The 17373-nt window shown below is 44.4% G+C and overlaps 1 protein-coding gene and 1 long non-coding RNA gene across 6 annotated transcripts in view; one reads left to right on the forward strand and one right to left on the reverse strand.

Moving 5' to 3' along the window:
• Nucleotides 7-17373, forward strand: part of ZDHHC8 (zinc finger DHHC-type containing 8) — a 93866-nt gene continuing 76499 nt past the window's right edge. For all 5 annotated transcript variants that reach the window (XR_002443467.1, XM_021412901.1, XM_021412898.1 and 2 more), the window contains exon 1: nucleotides 7-281. Coding sequence is in view for 3 of the 5 variants with exons in the window: in XM_021412898.1 (XP_021268573.1) it covers nucleotides 178-281 (104 nt within the window). In the remaining 2 variants the exon portion in view is untranslated. The remainder of the gene's footprint in view (nucleotides 282-17373) is intronic.
• On the reverse strand, nucleotides 645-7826 carry LOC110406419. Its single transcript, XR_002443468.1, has 3 exons — nucleotides 5066-7826; nucleotides 4062-4115; nucleotides 645-3831 (listed from the first exon to the last, which is right to left on the reverse strand). It is a non-coding gene; the product is annotated as an uncharacterized LOC110406419 (long non-coding RNA).

Here is a 17373-nt window from a genome sequence, read left to right on the forward strand (position 1 = left end):
GCGCCGCCTGAAGGGGCGGCCGACATCCGCCGGGTGGGCCGCGCCGGGGGTGGGATTTCCTGTGCCGGAGGTCAGCCGCGGCCCGGCCCTCGCTGCTGCCGCCCGGCCCCGCTGTGCCCGCGTCCTCCCGGCCGCTCCTCCCGGCTCGGACTCACTCAGTGATGTGTAAGCCACAGGATGCCCAGCAGCACCGGCAAGAGGTTTAAACCGACCAAATACATCCCCGTCTCCACAGCGGCCGCCTTGTTAGTGGGTTCGACGACTTTATTTTTTGTTTTCACGTAAGTACCGCGGCGGGGGCTGACGGTTCCCCCGGCCCCGCTCCCCCGGCCCCGCTCCCCGTCCTCTCCTCAGCCGGGTGAGCGGCGCGGCGCCCGCAGCCATGTACCGGGCGCTCGGTGCGTTTTTTATGTAACCAACCCCCGGAGCCCGAGGAGCTGACGGGCGCGTTGAGATTGGCTCGAGGGAAGGAGCGGGGGAGCGGGGGCGAAACTTTTTGTTGCCCCCGATTTCTGTCGCTCCCGCGTCCCCTGAACGCACAGCGCAGCGCTGGCGGCCGCCCCGCGGGTGCGGGTGTGGGTGCGGGGCGGTGGTCGGTCCGGCGGCGCCGCGCAGTGCCGCCGCGGGTGGGTGCGCGGGTTCCGCTGGTGCGGGGCCGTGCGGGGCAGGCGCTGGTTGCGCGCTGGGCGCGGGAGGCGGGAGGGGCCGAGGGCCCCGTGGCGGTGTGTGCGTGTGTCCGCGTTTTTAACCTTTTTGAGTTCTGCCGACATGTAATTCTCGGTGTTCCGAGACGCTGCTCGCTGGTATGGGTGTCGTAGCGTAGCGTTCAGAGCGAAATGCAGATGTCGTTTTGCCAAACAGTTTCTTAAATTGGAACGGCGTTTGACACTGAGCAGTGCTCTTGGCTTAGCGTGACGCGATTGCTGACTGCTGGCTTTAATGCCTTTGATGTGAAGGGACCGCTAAATCCTTTCAGGATATCTCACCGTTTCAGCACGAAGAACTGGTACACGTATAAACCCGTCCTTCATCACTGGGCTTCTCATCATGGCTGGGGCCTTGCGGGCACACACACGGCACACAAGTTGCCTTCTGCCACGAACTTGGCTCACGCCGTGCTGCGTTTATTTTGTTCACGTGGTTTCACAATCGAAAAAAGGGAACTTAATGCCGGTGTTTTTCTTCTCCTGTACCTGGAGAGATGGGTGCTCGCTGAGGTTGTCTCGGGAGCTGCATGTCGCTTTTCACGTGATGCTCTGAACATGCAGCTGCAAACGGCGTGCCGGTGTGCAGCCCTTTGGCAGCGCGGCCGTGGCTGGAACACCCTGCTCCACGGCAGCAGGACGTCGGCGGGGATATCCCTGCCAGAATTTGTCACTGTACGGAGGAAGAGTTTGTCTGTAGCCTGTTACCGAATCTCAAACTTAATTCTGCACTTTGTTAGCAGTGAATAATTACATGCAAAATGAGATATTTTTAGGATCTATCCATATTGTAACTTGGCCTGTGCATCTCGGAGTGTTAGTACTGTGTCGGGGACCGTCCCAGACACGCTCTGTGCTGCTGCCAAGCCGCGTCTGTGATGAAAATAACTCTTAATTGAGCAACTGCTGTCAGGCGGTCTCTGAAGTCCTGTCCATTCAGAAATACTTGGACCGATTCGCACAGATTTACTGTTGTTTTTTGAATCCTGAGCAGTTTTAGTGATGTCTGTGTTTGTTTGAGAGCAAAGCACGCAGCGTGCGTACCGGTAGTGTCTTTTCGTGGTGGGTTTTTCGTTTTGTTGTGACCCGTTACTCAAGGCTGAGCAGACTGCACTTTCCTGGGTGCCAGCGTGCGCTGCTCCCGTTGGTACGTGGATCAGTGGTGCAGCAGAGGAGGCACTGCGTGCCGCTGCTTCAAGCTCTGCTGCTTGTACGAGCTGCTTGCTGGTCGCGGCATGGGAACTTTACTGGTGACCATTTACTTGAGTTTCTGTTCGTTTCTTATTTGTATCATTAAACTCCGAGGCTGCTCTGTCTGTTGAGGACCTTATCCGTGTGTAAGCACACGGAACTGGCCGGCGGATGGGATCCTCGCAGCAGATTTCGGTGTGGATCAGCTCAGTGGGATGTCACGGACTCGACCAAATTCAGCGTGTGGAACTGAATAATGGGCATTAATATATGTGGAAAAAGCGAATAATAATTTTAAAAACTGCTTACTGCGTAGGAAACAACATGCTTTCTGGGCTCTGCACACGTTTCTCAGTAGCTCTCTGAAATGGCTCCGACCTCGGCGTTCTCCCTAGGCCCGCCTGTGGGCTCAGCCGCGCACCGTGAGGGCCTTCTGCTGGAGGGAAAGCTCTTTGAGGCCGGGGATAGCGTTTTAGCAGCGTAATCTTTATTTTTAGCTGTGGTCCAAACAACTTCACTAAATAGTAGCACCTGAAGGGTGTTTGAGATGCGTGGTGTGCGCTGTGATGTCACGGTGGTGTTGATCAGTGGTGCTCATATGTGAGTTTGGGAAGGTTCCACGGGAGATGCTTCTTTATTTTTTTCCTCAGCTGACTCTTTAGCATTCACTGTACCTCTGTGGTATTCCTTCTGGTTCTGTGAGGGGGAACTAAGCTACTTAGCTATCGTAACATTGCCTGGAAAAGTGTCTGAGTGCTGCGGGTGTGTGGTGGGCCCTCGGCTCCCAGCGTGCATTCCTCTAATAATAAACAGAGCTGTGTGTGTAGGTGGTCTGGTTTGTCACAGTAGGGGAGCAAATGTGCATTAACTCTAAGCATTGCAAATGAATGTATAAATAATGCTATATATAATAACTAGGTTAATTTACTTACAGGAGCAAATCAAATGGCATAACGAAGGAAGAACAGTTCTGCTTAACGTTACCAGAATCCAGAGTGATTCAGCTGCAGCACATGGAGCTTGTTTCTTCTAAAACCTTTTTTCCTTTGTATGCTCATTAAGGATAACAGTGTAAACCATTTCAGCCCAGTCTGGGTTCTTCTGCCTTGGACCGCTGGCTGCTGTGATGTAAGCATTAGTGTGTTCATCCCCAGAACCCGAGCCTTGTCAGCTTTCCAACTTAGGTTGTGTAACTGCAGTATTAGTAGAGATTGCAACTTAGTTGCTGGTGAGCATCCTGCTGTAAAGCTTTACTTCACCCAATGAACGATGGTGCTGGAGCCAGCGGTGCTCTTCACTTGTTTAAGTTGTGCTCCTTACTGTTGTTTCTATTGCTAGCAACCTCTCCATGTTAGCTTAGCTGCAATACTTGCATGTGTAGGTGCCTAAGTTTTATGGAACACCTGTGGCCTATTTTAGTCATGATAATGAAGAAAATAAAGTTCTTCAGTCTTTTGCTGAATACTGTAGACTATAAATTTCTGATAATGGCCACATTAAGACTTTTCTGTAGCATGCAGTCAGCTGAGCGTCTTGGAAGCATGGCAGCAATGCGGTGTCTGTAACAAAGACCTGGGTGCAACTACTTTGATGTAACGGGAGTTGTGCTGCTGTGTGCTGGGTTCTTCACCAGGATGGCAGAGTGGGTCATTTTCTGGGGCAGGGCACCAGTGAGTGAGAACTCATTCAGCCAATACTGAGGATGAGACTTGAACTTTGCTTAGAAGTCATAATGAGGCGTAATCACAGGGGTATGCCACAGACACGCACAGCTGGCACTCTGATGGACTTTATTTCTAAACCACGCTCTGCTGCTTGAAGCCTTAGCCTATTTATTATTATTACATTTATTTTTTTCACGCACCAAACCAAGGCTTTGCAGGAACTGGTGGGGAGCAGCTTCATGCAGGGTACATGCCAAGCCATGCAGATGGCACTGGAGAGAGGAAAAGAGTGTCCAAAAACGTGCATTGGTTTAATTAGGTGAATGTCAGCACTGACTTCCCACTGAAACAAACACTGAGTTGGGCACTGCAATTTTCAGTGAAGAAGAGCCAGATATTTTTTAAAAAAGGTAAAACTAAGGAGAGATTTCAGCTTCCCGAGATGTTTTAACTTTTCCCATCCTAAATGCAGTTTGTAAAAGGTGAGGCTTTACCGACTGACCTGAGTTGTCTCTGCTGCCACGTCTGTCAGCTGCTGAAAAGATGTTTATTCTTCCTATGACAAAGCAATGGCCTTTTAGACTGTGGCAATTTAATCTTGATATATCATTTTATTTTATATTGCATCTAAAACTTGTCATGAAAGATTAAAAAAACCTCAAAACCCAGGCAATTTCAACAGGAAAATGCATTTAACTGAAGTGTGAAAAGTCTTTTTTAATCATTCCTAATGCTGGAAGAGAGCTCGGTTTTCTGGCTTTAGCTGGGAGAGTCTGTTATCTTCACTTCCATGGGGAGCAGCAGAGCTGACAATACAGGACACTTTTGAAAGCTAATAAAATCTGTTCCTCAAGGGAGGAAAAAATAACGTTTCCGTTCAGCACGAATATTCTCTCCTCTTGTACTTTGGGGGAGGGAGGAGCACCGTCTCGGTGCGGGCAGGACGTGGCTGGTGCCTGCAGCAGGGCAGCGCTCTGCTCTGTGTGCAGCCGTCGCGTTGCCATTTGAACGCTAAGTGCAGGTCGAGATTTGAAGCCCCAATAGGTAATGCAGGGAAAGCTGCTCCTGTGCACGGGCTTCCCACAGCTGTAGTCAGCATGTGACTTATGCCAATAGCAACGTCCTGTCTGTTTTTCTTAGCGAGCAGAGATGGAGGATGTGGGTGTATGGACATAGGGATGAGAGGCTGCCTCGGGCCTTTCAGCCTTTGTACGTAAATATACAGACAGGTTTTCTATTTTTCTTTAAGGTCTTTTTTGAGATGCTAATTTAAATGCTGTCCATGTTTGTCCAAAAATGCCACATGTGTATCCTTTTATAAATAGATGCAGGCTCTATGAAATTGTTCAGATATCATGGGAGCTTACTTGGCTGTTAGCAGTGTACACTGAGGGATGCTACTCTTCAAAACACAAAAAGAAATGGAGACACAGAGACATTTGGTGACCTTGGACTTGTGATTTTTTGAGGCTTGTTACCTGAGGCGGTTGCTAATTATACACTTACCTTTTCTGGTTAACAACTTATTCTGTTAGGGAACGCTTCTTAGCTGAAATCGACTTCAGGACCCTGTGGCACCAGGATGTCTGTACTTGTTTTCATGGGCTGTGTGATGGACCACCAGAATAACACCTACAAAAGGAAACCAGAGGTTTTGTTTAGCTTGCAGTGGAAGATGTCTGGAATGAAGTGGTACAGACTGGTTAAAGGCATGAAACTGATGCATGCTGGAATGGGGAGAAGCATCTTAAAAGCTGAATCAGTGTTACACTTGTGTAAATGCTACAAAAGTGAACATTGATTTACTGAACTTTGAGTTGAGCCAGCAGTAACGTCCAGTTGTGCCGAGCTGCCATCAGTTATCGTATGGCAGAGGGAGCACTAATGAAGTTGGAAGGAAGAGGCACAGGGGCTGAAATAGTAATGCTGCTGTTTTTAGTGGAAATGCTGTATTCTTTTGCAAGGAATGCCATAGGTTGGAAAACTGTGGTCAGCCTGGATCCTGTTTTGCTTTAGGAAAGGCACTTTTGGGGATCCTTGTTTGGTGACTGCTGTTGTTCATTCCAGTGAGTACACTACAACACAGCGTGTGCTGCATTAATCTTCAACAAGTAATCAATATCCAGAAAGACAATTTCTTAGTCTCTGATTGTCTTTCTGCAATTACTAACGTAATTTAGCTATATTTGCTTCAAAACTATCCGAAGTTGCTAAACTTCTGAGCTCTTGGCCTGTTACACAGACAGTAGTGGGTACCTGACTCTCTCAGGATGGATATTCCGGAATAAACAGTACAGCAACGCAGATATCGCAGTGGTTACCATGGTTTTCTGTTTGTGAACCTGTAAGTGCAGAATTTGTTGTCTTCAGATGTGAAATCATTATCTTTCATAAGCACACACTGCTGTGTTTTGATATCTTCCAGTACCAAGGGGCGGCGGAGCCATGTGCAGAACTCAAGAACCCTCGAATTTTAGATCTAAAGCTGAACACCCAAACAGCTATTTCCAGTGTACGTGTGCACCGTTTTTTTATGCTCTTTTATCCTGTATGAAGTCATGTAATTTGGAAGTGTTGCCCTTCGGGCAAATGGATAGCAAGTTCTGTGGAGCAAGGTAGCAGTATTAAGATGGGAATATGAGAAATAGAGATTTTTGTCAAGCTGCTTATGAGATGATGTCATTATTTTTTGAAGGGAAGAGCTCATAGAAGCTGACCAGTCAGTAAGTGCCTTGAAAAGAAGGTCCGTGTGTGCTGCTCTGCAGTGACTGCTCTCCAGGAAACCTCTGCACAGACTCAGACCAAATTAATAGCAGAATGGTCTTAAATGAACAAATTAATGTTTAAGTTGGAGCCTAACAAAACAAACTTGAAACTGCTTAAATATATAAGGGCTTTCACAGATAAAGTCAGACAAAGCCTTACTCTCCCAGGATTCTCTAAACTAAATTAGCATTAACATTAGCTCTCTTTCACGTCTTCAGGGAAATAATCCAATGTAATATCTGTATCAACGCGACTTAAGTATGGTGCTGGGAATACAGAAAGCCTGGACATTTATATAAACAAGTATCATTTTAATTTAAATTCAGATCAGTCACAGAAATGCTTTGAAACGGAAAGGTTCAGCTTAAAACTTCTGTAGCTACTCTGAAGCCGTTGGGGGGGGCAGGTATTTTCTTCTGGAAAAACATTTCCTCTCCTTCTTAGTATCCAAAGTTATTTGGGATTCTTTTAATTATGTACCAGCTCCTTTTCAATTTTTATTTCTTATTTTTTTTCCTCACGAGCGGGGATCGCATTTTGCATGCTTAGCTCCGTCTGACGGTTGCGTGCCCTAGCGGTAGGCCGCTCCGGGTGCGCTCGGACCAGCGGGTAACGCTGCTCACAGCTGCCAGCCCACACAGCCCGCGTTGGAGCAGGGCTCCCGCCCGGCCTCAAGCTGCCAGCTGCGGGCGGTGGAGGTAGGTGGGCCGAAGCTTGGTTGGCTGTCTTTAAAAGCTTAATGGTTACACTGTCGTGCTTAAACTTTCAGTTGTATGTCATTCCACATGGGTAATTCCTTTTGCCGAAAAGTATTTCTTGCACCGTGTTACAAAGGCTAGTGGGATAGAGCTAAATCTGTGGTGGGAGAACTGAAAAATTAATGATTTCTTTTCCAGCCTGCTGTGTTTGATCTATAATTCATATCTGATAAAATGAGAAATAGGCTTTTGAGCTAGCCATTGTCTCTCCATTTACTAGCTGGGTGTTTGTGGTGGTGTTGTTTTTAATTCTTCTCTCAGAGGATGCTGGGGTGTCAATTTTGGGCTGTCGAGCACTACTGAAGGAGGAGGTTGCCCAACCCACATTTTCTTCATCTGCCATTATCATTTGATTTTTTTATCCCTGTAATATCTGGCTCCAAACTACGTAGCTGTGGTAGCACACAGCTGCCACAACCCTGGACTTTTTGTTGTTATTGTAAGAGTAAAGGATTCAGAGTTATGAGATACAGTTAAACATCTGATCCTGTCTGTTGAGCTGGGATGGTTTGTGTGGGTTGATACAACTTTTCTGTGCTGAAACTATCCTCTCCAAAGGGACTGACCAAGGCATGTATCTTCCTCCCCACTAAGTTCTGTATTCTTAGTCACTTGATCCAGAAAAGCAAGCAGAATTTGTTCTGCTGAATAGAGAAAGAGAGGTCTATCAATTTGCCAGGTAATTGTCCTCCTTGAATGCAAGGGAGCCTTGTTTAGTGGAGTGATGCACTTTTTTTTTTTTTTTTTTTGTGATGAATATGTTTTGTTCTTTTGTTTGCTTCTTTCAGAGAGATGTTATTTATTTTTCTTGCTTTAACCGCTTTGGAAATGAGGAAAAGATATTTTACTGTAAATCTTCTTGGTTTGAGAAAAAGCATCTAATCTTGGCATTTTCTTCTTGGTTCCTATAGAATTACTGTTCTGTTGGGCTGCTTCTGCCATGGTATATGTTGTAATATGTCTCCAGAACAGCGTACTGTGCATGCACGATGGGTGGATTCCTGCATGTCTGATGAGGCACTGATTCTCTGGGCTTGTGAGTCCTGCCAACGCTTCAGTTAGAAAACTTAAGGTTTTAATGTACGTTCTGTCTTTTAGTACCAGTTTGGCCTCATCTTTTGGAAGATGTTTCTCTGGAACAAGTCATGATGTACCACGATTTTTATAACATAATAAAAAAAAAAAGAGTTTATACTGAGATAGTTAGTTAATTAAACAGTCTGCTTCTAATTCATATTTCTCCCTTGATGTCCCTTCTCACTCTTTCTCACCATGTCCGTTGAGAAACTCAATAAAGGTATATTAAAAGAATTTAAAAGATGGGATTAAAACCTGCTTCTGATCTCCTGACGTGCCACTTAAAACCTCACTGCAAAATGATTATTCCTGGATATTCAGATGACTGCGTGCTTGGTTTAAATCCCTGGGAGGGCTGTTGACTGTCCCGGCTGATTGCGTTACTTCAGCTGCTTCTATCATCCTGCACCTCCTGGGCTTGGTCCTTCTGAAAGAGGACTGAGCTTTCCATGGCCCAAGGTCCAGATCCTGTTCCGTAACAGGATGATGAACATTTCAATAGAAAATAAAATAAAATTTTTGAACTTTGCTCTTGGAAATAACTGAATCATTGTAGTTAAAACCTTGAAGAGGAAGAAACATTTTTCTTGGAGGAGAGAGCTAGCAGGAAGACTTCACTCTAATAGTTAATCTAGCAAAGTGATTTAGGATGGAATATATCATACAACAATGCTACGTATCTGCATGCTGTGCCATCAGCACGTGCCTGAACTCTCATCTGCTCTTCCAGTGCCTGGTAGTCTTTAGATGCTTCTCTTCGTTCCTCAGTTTTCAGTTTGGACTTTCTAATTTTCACGACTTACTTCAGAATTCAGGCTCCCTGCAGCAGACTTGTTTGGTGACAATCTGGCGTCGCTCCCCTTGCTGTGGATGATCACCCTATCAGGAACTGCACCCGCTGCGATGACAGTTTGCTGGAAACTCTCCCCAGATTCAAAGGAAGTTGGCTGAGCCCCAGCTCCACAAATTAGTGGTCAGAAGAGACTGTAGGGCACGAGTCTATCCAGTTTGTAGTGTTGTCTTGATTCTTTTTTTAATTAAAGCTTTAAAGTGTGCCAGCAGAGTGCCAAGGACAAGAAATGATCAGCTGAAACATTTCACTGCAACAGATGATGCTGTTCCATATTCTCATAGGATCATGGCACTTGAATACAGAGATGTTATTTTTTTGTCACTTTTGTTCACTTTTCGGTCATCAACGCTTCAAAATACTGTAAATAGACTTCAAAACAAATTCCAGTTTTTGCTTTTTTTTTTTCTCTTCTCAAATCCTTAAGTTTTTTCCCAAATTCTTTTAAAGAGTAGTATCTTAATGAATTTAAAGCCAGGGAAAAACAATTGCACTTTTTTTTACCTGCTTTTTCCTGTAAGACTGCTTTCTATGAGGTTTCTCTTTTAAGCCAGTGATTGGTAACAACTATGTAAGGAAGCACAGTAGCCTGCAATTCTTCATGGATCTTGTGAGGATTACTAGAATCTGTCTGGCTAACTTCTGGTGAGATCACCTATGTCCTTTTTCCGTTGTTCTTAAGCATCAAGCTTTTGAACTGCTGCTTCCTCAGTGCTCTGCACGTTACTGCTCCATCCCAGCCTTCAGTATGGCACTGCAAGGGAAGTACGTGGCAAGATGAAAGCTTGGAAGGTCAGAGCTGGTGATGACACCAATCCGAAAACTGCGCCTTTGCTTAGGTTTAAATGTTTCCTATAGAGTTACAAGTTTATGGCATCAGATTTTGGATGTGTTCTCTATAGTTGAATTGTGCCGGGTGCTGGAGCCATCGGTATAAAGCAAGTGTCAGGGCCTCGTGCTATTCCTCAAATTCCTCCCATTTTTGCACACTCCACTCGATTCCTTCATTCCCAACCCCTCTGCCTCCTCCTGTCCCCCTCAGCAGCACCAGAGGAAGGGGAATGGGGGTTGCAGTCAGTCCACAGCAGTTCCTCTCTGTTGCTTCTCACACCTTCCTGCTCTGCTGTGGGCTCCCCCAGGCTGCGGTTCCTGTCAGGAGAACTAGCTCCTCTGTGGGCTTTCTCCAACATACAGAATAAGGCCGAGAGATCTTTGTGGAGAAGAACACTAGGTATGTGGAGTTAACTGTAGGTAATATCGTTCTATTTTTATAAGAATTTTTACATGCAGAAGAAGACAGCAGGGCAATGGGAGTGGCAGAACAAAACAAAGCCCTTCTGACCTTCTTCATCCTCAGCGGAGCCATCCAGGTCAGTCAAACAAGGAGGAAAACAAATTTTCTTAATTCTTTCTGTAAATTAACCTTTTTTTTTTTTGGTAGCTTTCAACAAACACTCTCTTCGGAGCAATTGTCTAATGTGAATGTGCAGCGATGGCTCACAGCTCTCTGAAATTCCTCAGAACTTCCACTGTGATTCAGTGAGTCATGTAAACGTGACTTCTTCAGATGTGACTCAAGTATCCTCCATGTGCCTGGGTTCCTGAGTCGCTGCTCTGTCATGGGCTGGGGGCTGCTGGCAGCCAAGCTGGCTGTTTCCTTCAGGGGCAAGACGTAACCAGATGGCGGTTCTCCCTTCTTAGCGCTTGCTGAATGCTGGGTTTGGTTACAAGGCTGAGCTCTGTGGAACAAACCTCCCAGACAACGTCTCTGTCCCCTCTGGGGGCAAGGGCGCAGTGCTGAGCGCTGCATGCGGCGCAGAACGTGGAGGTGGAGGGACAAGATGTGAGATAATTAACACATTTTCTGGGGGTGTGTTTGAGTAGCTTTGGCAGCTCTAAGCTGCTGTTGGAGAGTACAGAGGAGTGGACAAGGAGGAGTAGCGATCGGTTACTATCAGTAAAACTGACTAGCTCAAAAATTCTGTGAAAAACTGAGCTTCCAGAGCAGAAACACTAAAGCTTCAGCTTAGTTTGTAGGGTTTTTTTGTTTTCTTTTTTTCCTAGCCTGAGGCACTCCATGATAATTGCCTTTGCTCATACTACACCTGTCAGGAGCTGACACTGTTGGGCTCTGAGCTGGGTAGGTGTGACAGCGGTGTGTTGTGCCCTGCCAGAGTGGAGGTGGCACGTGTCCGTTCTCCAGTACTTGTCCCAGCCTGCCAGCTTTTTTTCTTCCCAGTGTAGAGATAACTGCCAAACTGTAACACAACTGTTTTCCCTTTGGCTAATCTCCCCCGTGACGAAGTTCTAAATGATTTCTGCATTCCTGGTACAGGTATGTGAGCAAGTCTTGTTGGTAATTTTTTTTTCTGATGCCAAGAGATTTGGTGAGACTGCCCAGAGCCTTCTGGTGTGAGTGTTCTGGGTAGGGTAGGTATCAGTAGGCACACTTGGCTGTAAAACCTATGGTCTGCGTGTAGGTGCAAGCGGGACACTTACTGTAGACAGCTTATCCTTGCTTGTGGTGAGTATACTTTGGTAGCAAGAAAATACAAGTATTAGAGAAAGGCATTTGTAGGCTTGCTGTGAACATCTCTTTAATGATAATTACTCAGCTGGTTTTCTGAAAAACTAGTGGAAAAGCTGGAAACTACTGGAAAAGGTATGCAGCTATCCTATTGCTCCAAAGCCCATCAGGATTTACCTGTTTTAAATATGACTTTTGAGTATAGCCAGATTCAGCTTGTGTACCTATATATCTCTTGAAAATATCTACTTCTTCACAAATGCTGTTTCTGGAAACTAGGCAAAGTCTGCCATGGCATTCTGGATCTTTTTTGAACACAGTTTTTGCTTTTTTTAACCTGGTTTCTAAGGAAATTAGACTTCGTTATTTTTGTTTGTCTGCCCATTTCTTCTGTTCTGAACTTGTAAATCCATTGCCTATTTTTTTCAAGTTCAGTAATGGCACTGAAATCATTAAGATGATAAAGAAATTTGATGCCTTAATAATTAATATTAATAATTAATAGCTTCTTTCCTCTTGAGGAAATGACTTTCATGTAAAATCAGCAGTTCCATCTGGTCGTATCTCCACGCTTGCCATCCTGGTCAGAAAACTGTTCAGCCAGACCCCAGCTGTGTTTTCCCTTGTTTACTTGCTATGGGGACACAAAGGGAAACTGGAAGAAGAGTTTCTTCAGGGGTAGTAGATAATATTCTGATGGAGGATATAGTGGAGTTTTCTTTATATATGCATACAGCAGAAATATACGAAGGAAGAAGTCATAAAACCATGAGCAGTGATTGCAGTGGGGGTTGGGGTGGTGTTACACAAGGACACAAGATGCGTATCCAGGAGAGACATTTGTTCATCTGTGCATGAAATATGTTGTTTCATCTTAATGTAGGCAAGTTCAGAGATCTCCTGCTTGTATAACGGGAAGAATCATGTTGGGTGTAAACCCATTTGAGTGTCCTTTTTGGGCCCCTTTGAAAATACAGAACTGTTTTAAATGCCTGTATTTATTTTGGTACAGCGTACAGACTGCTGGAAATATGTTTATAGCACAGTCGAATGGGCTGAGGCTCGTCTCTAATGTTCCACTGCCTCATAGCTGGATAGAAAAAGCTGATGCTCTCTGAATATGTATTTGTGTCAGACACTGGCTTGCACTAACAGGTAATGCTGCGAGGAGCTGCCTTTCTAATAACACCATAAGAGTTTGAGCAACAATTGTTCCTAAGCATCTGATACAGAATGATAGAATGATCCTAGTTAATGCAGCACTCGTTGATTTCTGCAGCAGTTAGATTCATCAACACCTGCTCTGTATTGTAAACATCACTACTTATATTAGGTCATCGGTATTTAAGCTTGATGACTTCATATTGAGAACACATTTCAATTTGCAGTCTACTTGTGAATTACTAATTCCAGGTCAGCCTTGAGATTGGTTAATGCTGAAACCTGATTATATGAAAATAGTGCTATTTCCATTGGAATAGAGTTACAACTCTTCCTGGACCAAATTTATGTGAAGTGAGAGTGAGCTGCTCTTCAGCATGTCCATGGATTTTCTTGCCACTTTAAATGCAGTGGTTTTAATTTCTTCCCACTTCTTTTCCAAGAGGAAGGACGTTTTTTCTGATGCATGATGACTTATTTCTTTAACTGGAAGACAGTTTTGGAAACTGCATTTTTTGATAGAAATGTCTTCCACAGCAGGGGGAATAGTATTTAAGTCTAAAATAAAATAGAAGTATATTTTGAATCACAACAACTGTGCTGAACATAGAACAGAGAACAGTGCAACGCTGGAGTTGTTTGTCAGACTTGCTTCCAGAAGTCACAGTCGGTTCCCAAATGTTTGTGAGAGCCATTCTGCAGCATCTGCTCTCCCTGCTCTTTGGAGCATCCCCTTGTTCCAGTTGGCCTTGGGTTGCCAGGGGTCAGTGCTCACTCTTGCTTTTAGAAGGAACTGAATGTTTTCCAGCGTGCCTCTAAAATTTCGTGTTTGCTTTTAAATGATACACAGACAAAAAGTTCTTATTAGTTATGAACTGCTTAGGCTTGCTGGAGAAGAGAATTGATTTAGGGTCTGGAACAAATTCTCTGTCCGTTTTTTGGCCAGCTTTGCTTAATGTGAGTAGTAGCTAAATCCTTCTGAATTTCAACACAGTGTAGGCATTTTAAGTGAATCACAGTTTTTGAAAACACTGGTATCGTGCCATGACAGTGTTCTAGAGAACTACTTTTTTGAATTACAACTGGAACTGGAGTAGTAGCTTGTTTGGTATGTAGGAAAGTGGCTGCCAGGAATATATTGAATATCTGAAGCCCAAATTGAATATATTTAGTCTAGCTGGCTTATGGAATAATTTGTTAGCAAAGCAAAAAATCCTACTGGAGCAAACTCATCTTTTGCTTTCAAAGAGCATTTCAATTCTTTATTAACAGGTTGAAGACTGTTTAAGTGGTTTCATTGGAGAGTGTGGGGGAAGGTGTCCTTGTTTGTGTCTGCTGGATTTCTGTAACAGAACAGCTGTCTGGTTGGGGCTATTGCTCATCTAATTTGTTTTTTCTGCCTATAGAACAAACCTGCTTAGGAAGAGAGAGAAAAAAGGTGAATGTGAGTGCTTTGGTCATTCTGCTGGGTCTTCATTTTGCATTGGCAGTTCAAGAAAGGTGCTCAAGGGGGATTTCGCTGCCCAGGAATGATGCCAGAGAGACCTTGCTTTGAAGTCCTTGGTCAGCAAGAGAGGAAACCTATCCTGTTGCATCCCGTTTTCTTTCTGGGAGGAACATGATCCAGTGTGAGCAGGGGCAGGTGGGGTGTGTCTCAGACAAATCAAAATTCAGTTCCTCATGCTTAACATTTCTACACGTGTGCTGAGTTATATAAAGAGTCTGTCTCATATTAGATATTTTAAAACACATTAGAAAAATTAAATGACTGTCTGGCATCTATTGCTGACATCAGTTCTTACTCTTTTATAAGCAATTTTATTGATTTCTTCTTCTGTGTTGTAATCTGCAATCTCTTCAAACACCAGCATATAACATATGACTTTTACACTCTAGTTACAAAATTTGAAAATGCACAGTCTCACAAAGTTATTTTATTTGAAAAATGTGATTTGCTTGGCTGGAGGTTGGTCTGTTCTTGTATCTGCTTTGTGGTGAAAGGGGTAAGTACTTGGTCTTGATAAGCTCTTGTGCCAATTGTTCTTCTGGAGAGAAAAAGAAACCTGGAAATGTTGTGGCCCACAGTTATTTTCAGCAAGGCCTTGTTTGGAATGCAGTTGAGACTTCAGAGTAAGTAATTGTTGTCCAGGGATGGAAAATGTTTGGTTTTTTTCTTCCGTGTATGAGCCTTTCTTGCTCCTCAGAGCTTTCATGGTGTAGTAAAATCTTAAGAGCCAGGATGCTTTTGGTTTAATCAATGAAACTGATTTTAATTGACTGCTGAAAAGAACCAACTGTTTTAATTAAGCAGATGCTATGTATACCAAGAAGAGTGACTATTGATCTGCATGTTTTTAATTAAAATAAAGAGCTTGCAATTTTCATAAAACCTTGGCTCCTCACTCACCAGTTTGGGTAGGACTTCACCAGTTGCCATTGTGCCCTACAGAGCAGCTTCATTGGCAGGTGCTGAATGGGCAGTACCTGGGGCCTGCTCCAAAACCAACCCCACAAACAGCCTGGCCAGCTTTCAGCTTTCCTGCTCACTACATGGATGTGCAAAATGCTGGGCTGGCATTTTGGAGATGAAGGGAGCAGGGCAGCGGTCTCTCTGTGGTAGTACTGCTTTATGGTGTCTTCAACTATTTCTGGAATGGCCATGTTGCTACAACACATGGTGCTTAGGATGTTGAAGAATGGGATTTTAATATTTGAGACACTTCTCAAATTTATATTCATTATAACTTTTCTGTAACAAGAAAGGCTAAATATTCATCTGTTCATAGCTTCTGAACTCTGTTGTCTGATTTTTTAGGGATGGCCTCTCCGAAAAAGGTAATTTCGCAGAACCTTGGTTAATGTTATCTCAGAGGTTAAATCAGGGGTTATTACTGCCTGGCAACGTGGAGAGTTAACCTTGCGAGTATTCCTCCTACTAAGAAAGTGGCGTTCTCTGAGTCTTCAACAATTAAAAAGCTGTTATTTAATTAGTCCCTCCCAACTCTCCCTCTCCCATCATTAGGAAGAGCATCCTCAGTGCATGTGGCATGCAAACATGATCCAGTCTTCTGCTCTCTACAGCTGAGAATCTAGAGTTGGCTCTGGTGACAGTGACACAACCCACGGTAATGGCATGGAATAGTCTAGTGATTGGCAGAAACTGGATTGCCCCGAGCTGCTTCTGAGAAAGGTAGCATGCCTTTTACCTTGTTGTGGCCCTTTCCTCTGTCAGCACTAGTCCTCCTGCGGCACAGTGTGCTGGTTTCCATCTAGATGTGTTTCCCTGATCCAGTTCGCTATGCGTCCCACAACAAAGAGTGCTGGACCGCACTCTCTGTAGCTGCCACTGGTGTTGGGATCAGGCTTTTGTCAAACTGTGCCCTGAGCCTCCTTTGTGCAGTGCAGCACTATATTACGTGGCTTAAATTATAGGTTGCAGTGACAGGATGCCTTAATCACAATTGTCCACAACATTTCCATTATAAGACCTTACTTTTTAATTCTGTGAAACTAGCCATTTGGGTCAAGCAGTCTGCTTTGTGCTGGGGGATTTTGTGTACTTAGGTGAATACAGATTGATATTAGGGAATCATGTTTTGCTTATGGGAAACTTCAAGTTCGGGGAGAGTATCCCACGGCCTTGAAATGGGTGAGCAGGTTGGCTTTTGTGCTGGGCCTTATTTGTCCTCTTCCTAAACTTGGCCATGTTTCATGTCTCTGCTGTGCTCTGGGTGGGCGCGGGGGGCACTTCTCTTGGGCCCTTCCGTCAAGCTCTGGATCTTGCCAACTCCAGAAACAAGAGCAGAAGCATTTTCTCTGTGCGGTTGGAGAGCACGATGCGGGGAAAGAGGAAAGCCAGAGGAGGGCTGGGAAAGCTGTTTTCAGTTCATCTTGTAGCGGTTGCAGTCTTGTTTTTTGGGATGTTGTGTACCTGGGACTTGTGGCTGAGAGCTGTCAGCTTCACATTGTTTGCACTGCAGCTTGCATGGACTGCAAAATGCCAAGATCCACAGGGAGAGGGATGCTTGGAAGCATGTGAAACTTTGGGTTCCTATCTGCAAAATCAGTCTAAGATGGAGAGATTGTAACTCCTAGGGGTGTCATAATGATAAATGCTAATGTTAGCAAAGCATTCATATGAAGTTAATTATAACAGAACATCCCAGAAGGAAAACAGTTCTATATTGAGAACAGAATGTGCATAGCATGCAACATATATGGCCTGAGGCCACACGTTGTCTGGGTACAATGAAAAGAAATACTTAACAGCTACCTGCTCAGCAAGCATTATCGGTGCTTAAAGCAGCAGCAGCCCTACAGGGGATATAGCAAAAAAGAGATTAAATTTGGTCCTCTTGTTATATGCAAGTGACTTTAAAGATTCACTGACTATTTTATTGTGGCAGTCCAATTTTATGAGCAGTTGCCAGGGTTGTCACTTTAATATATTGAAAAATATGGCAGCTATGAACTTCCAGTGTCACGTTGCAAAAATAAGCCCGGAGCTCAGGGCCATACTGCTTATAATTTTTTTTCAGTCAATTATTAGTTTGAGGAAGGTGAAAAATCCAATGCTATATCTGCAAAATGGGAAAACATAAAGGTTATTCAGCAGTTTGGGCTGCCTTGGATTGATTTCAGTTGTTTCGGTGCATTTTTTCACTTGATTTCCCAA

Source organism: Numida meleagris, chromosome 14 (genome assembly GCF_002078875.1).
Source record: "Numida meleagris isolate 19003 breed g44 Domestic line chromosome 14, NumMel1.0, whole genome shotgun sequence".
Taxonomy (NCBI): Eukaryota; Metazoa; Chordata; class Aves; order Galliformes; family Numididae; genus Numida; species Numida meleagris.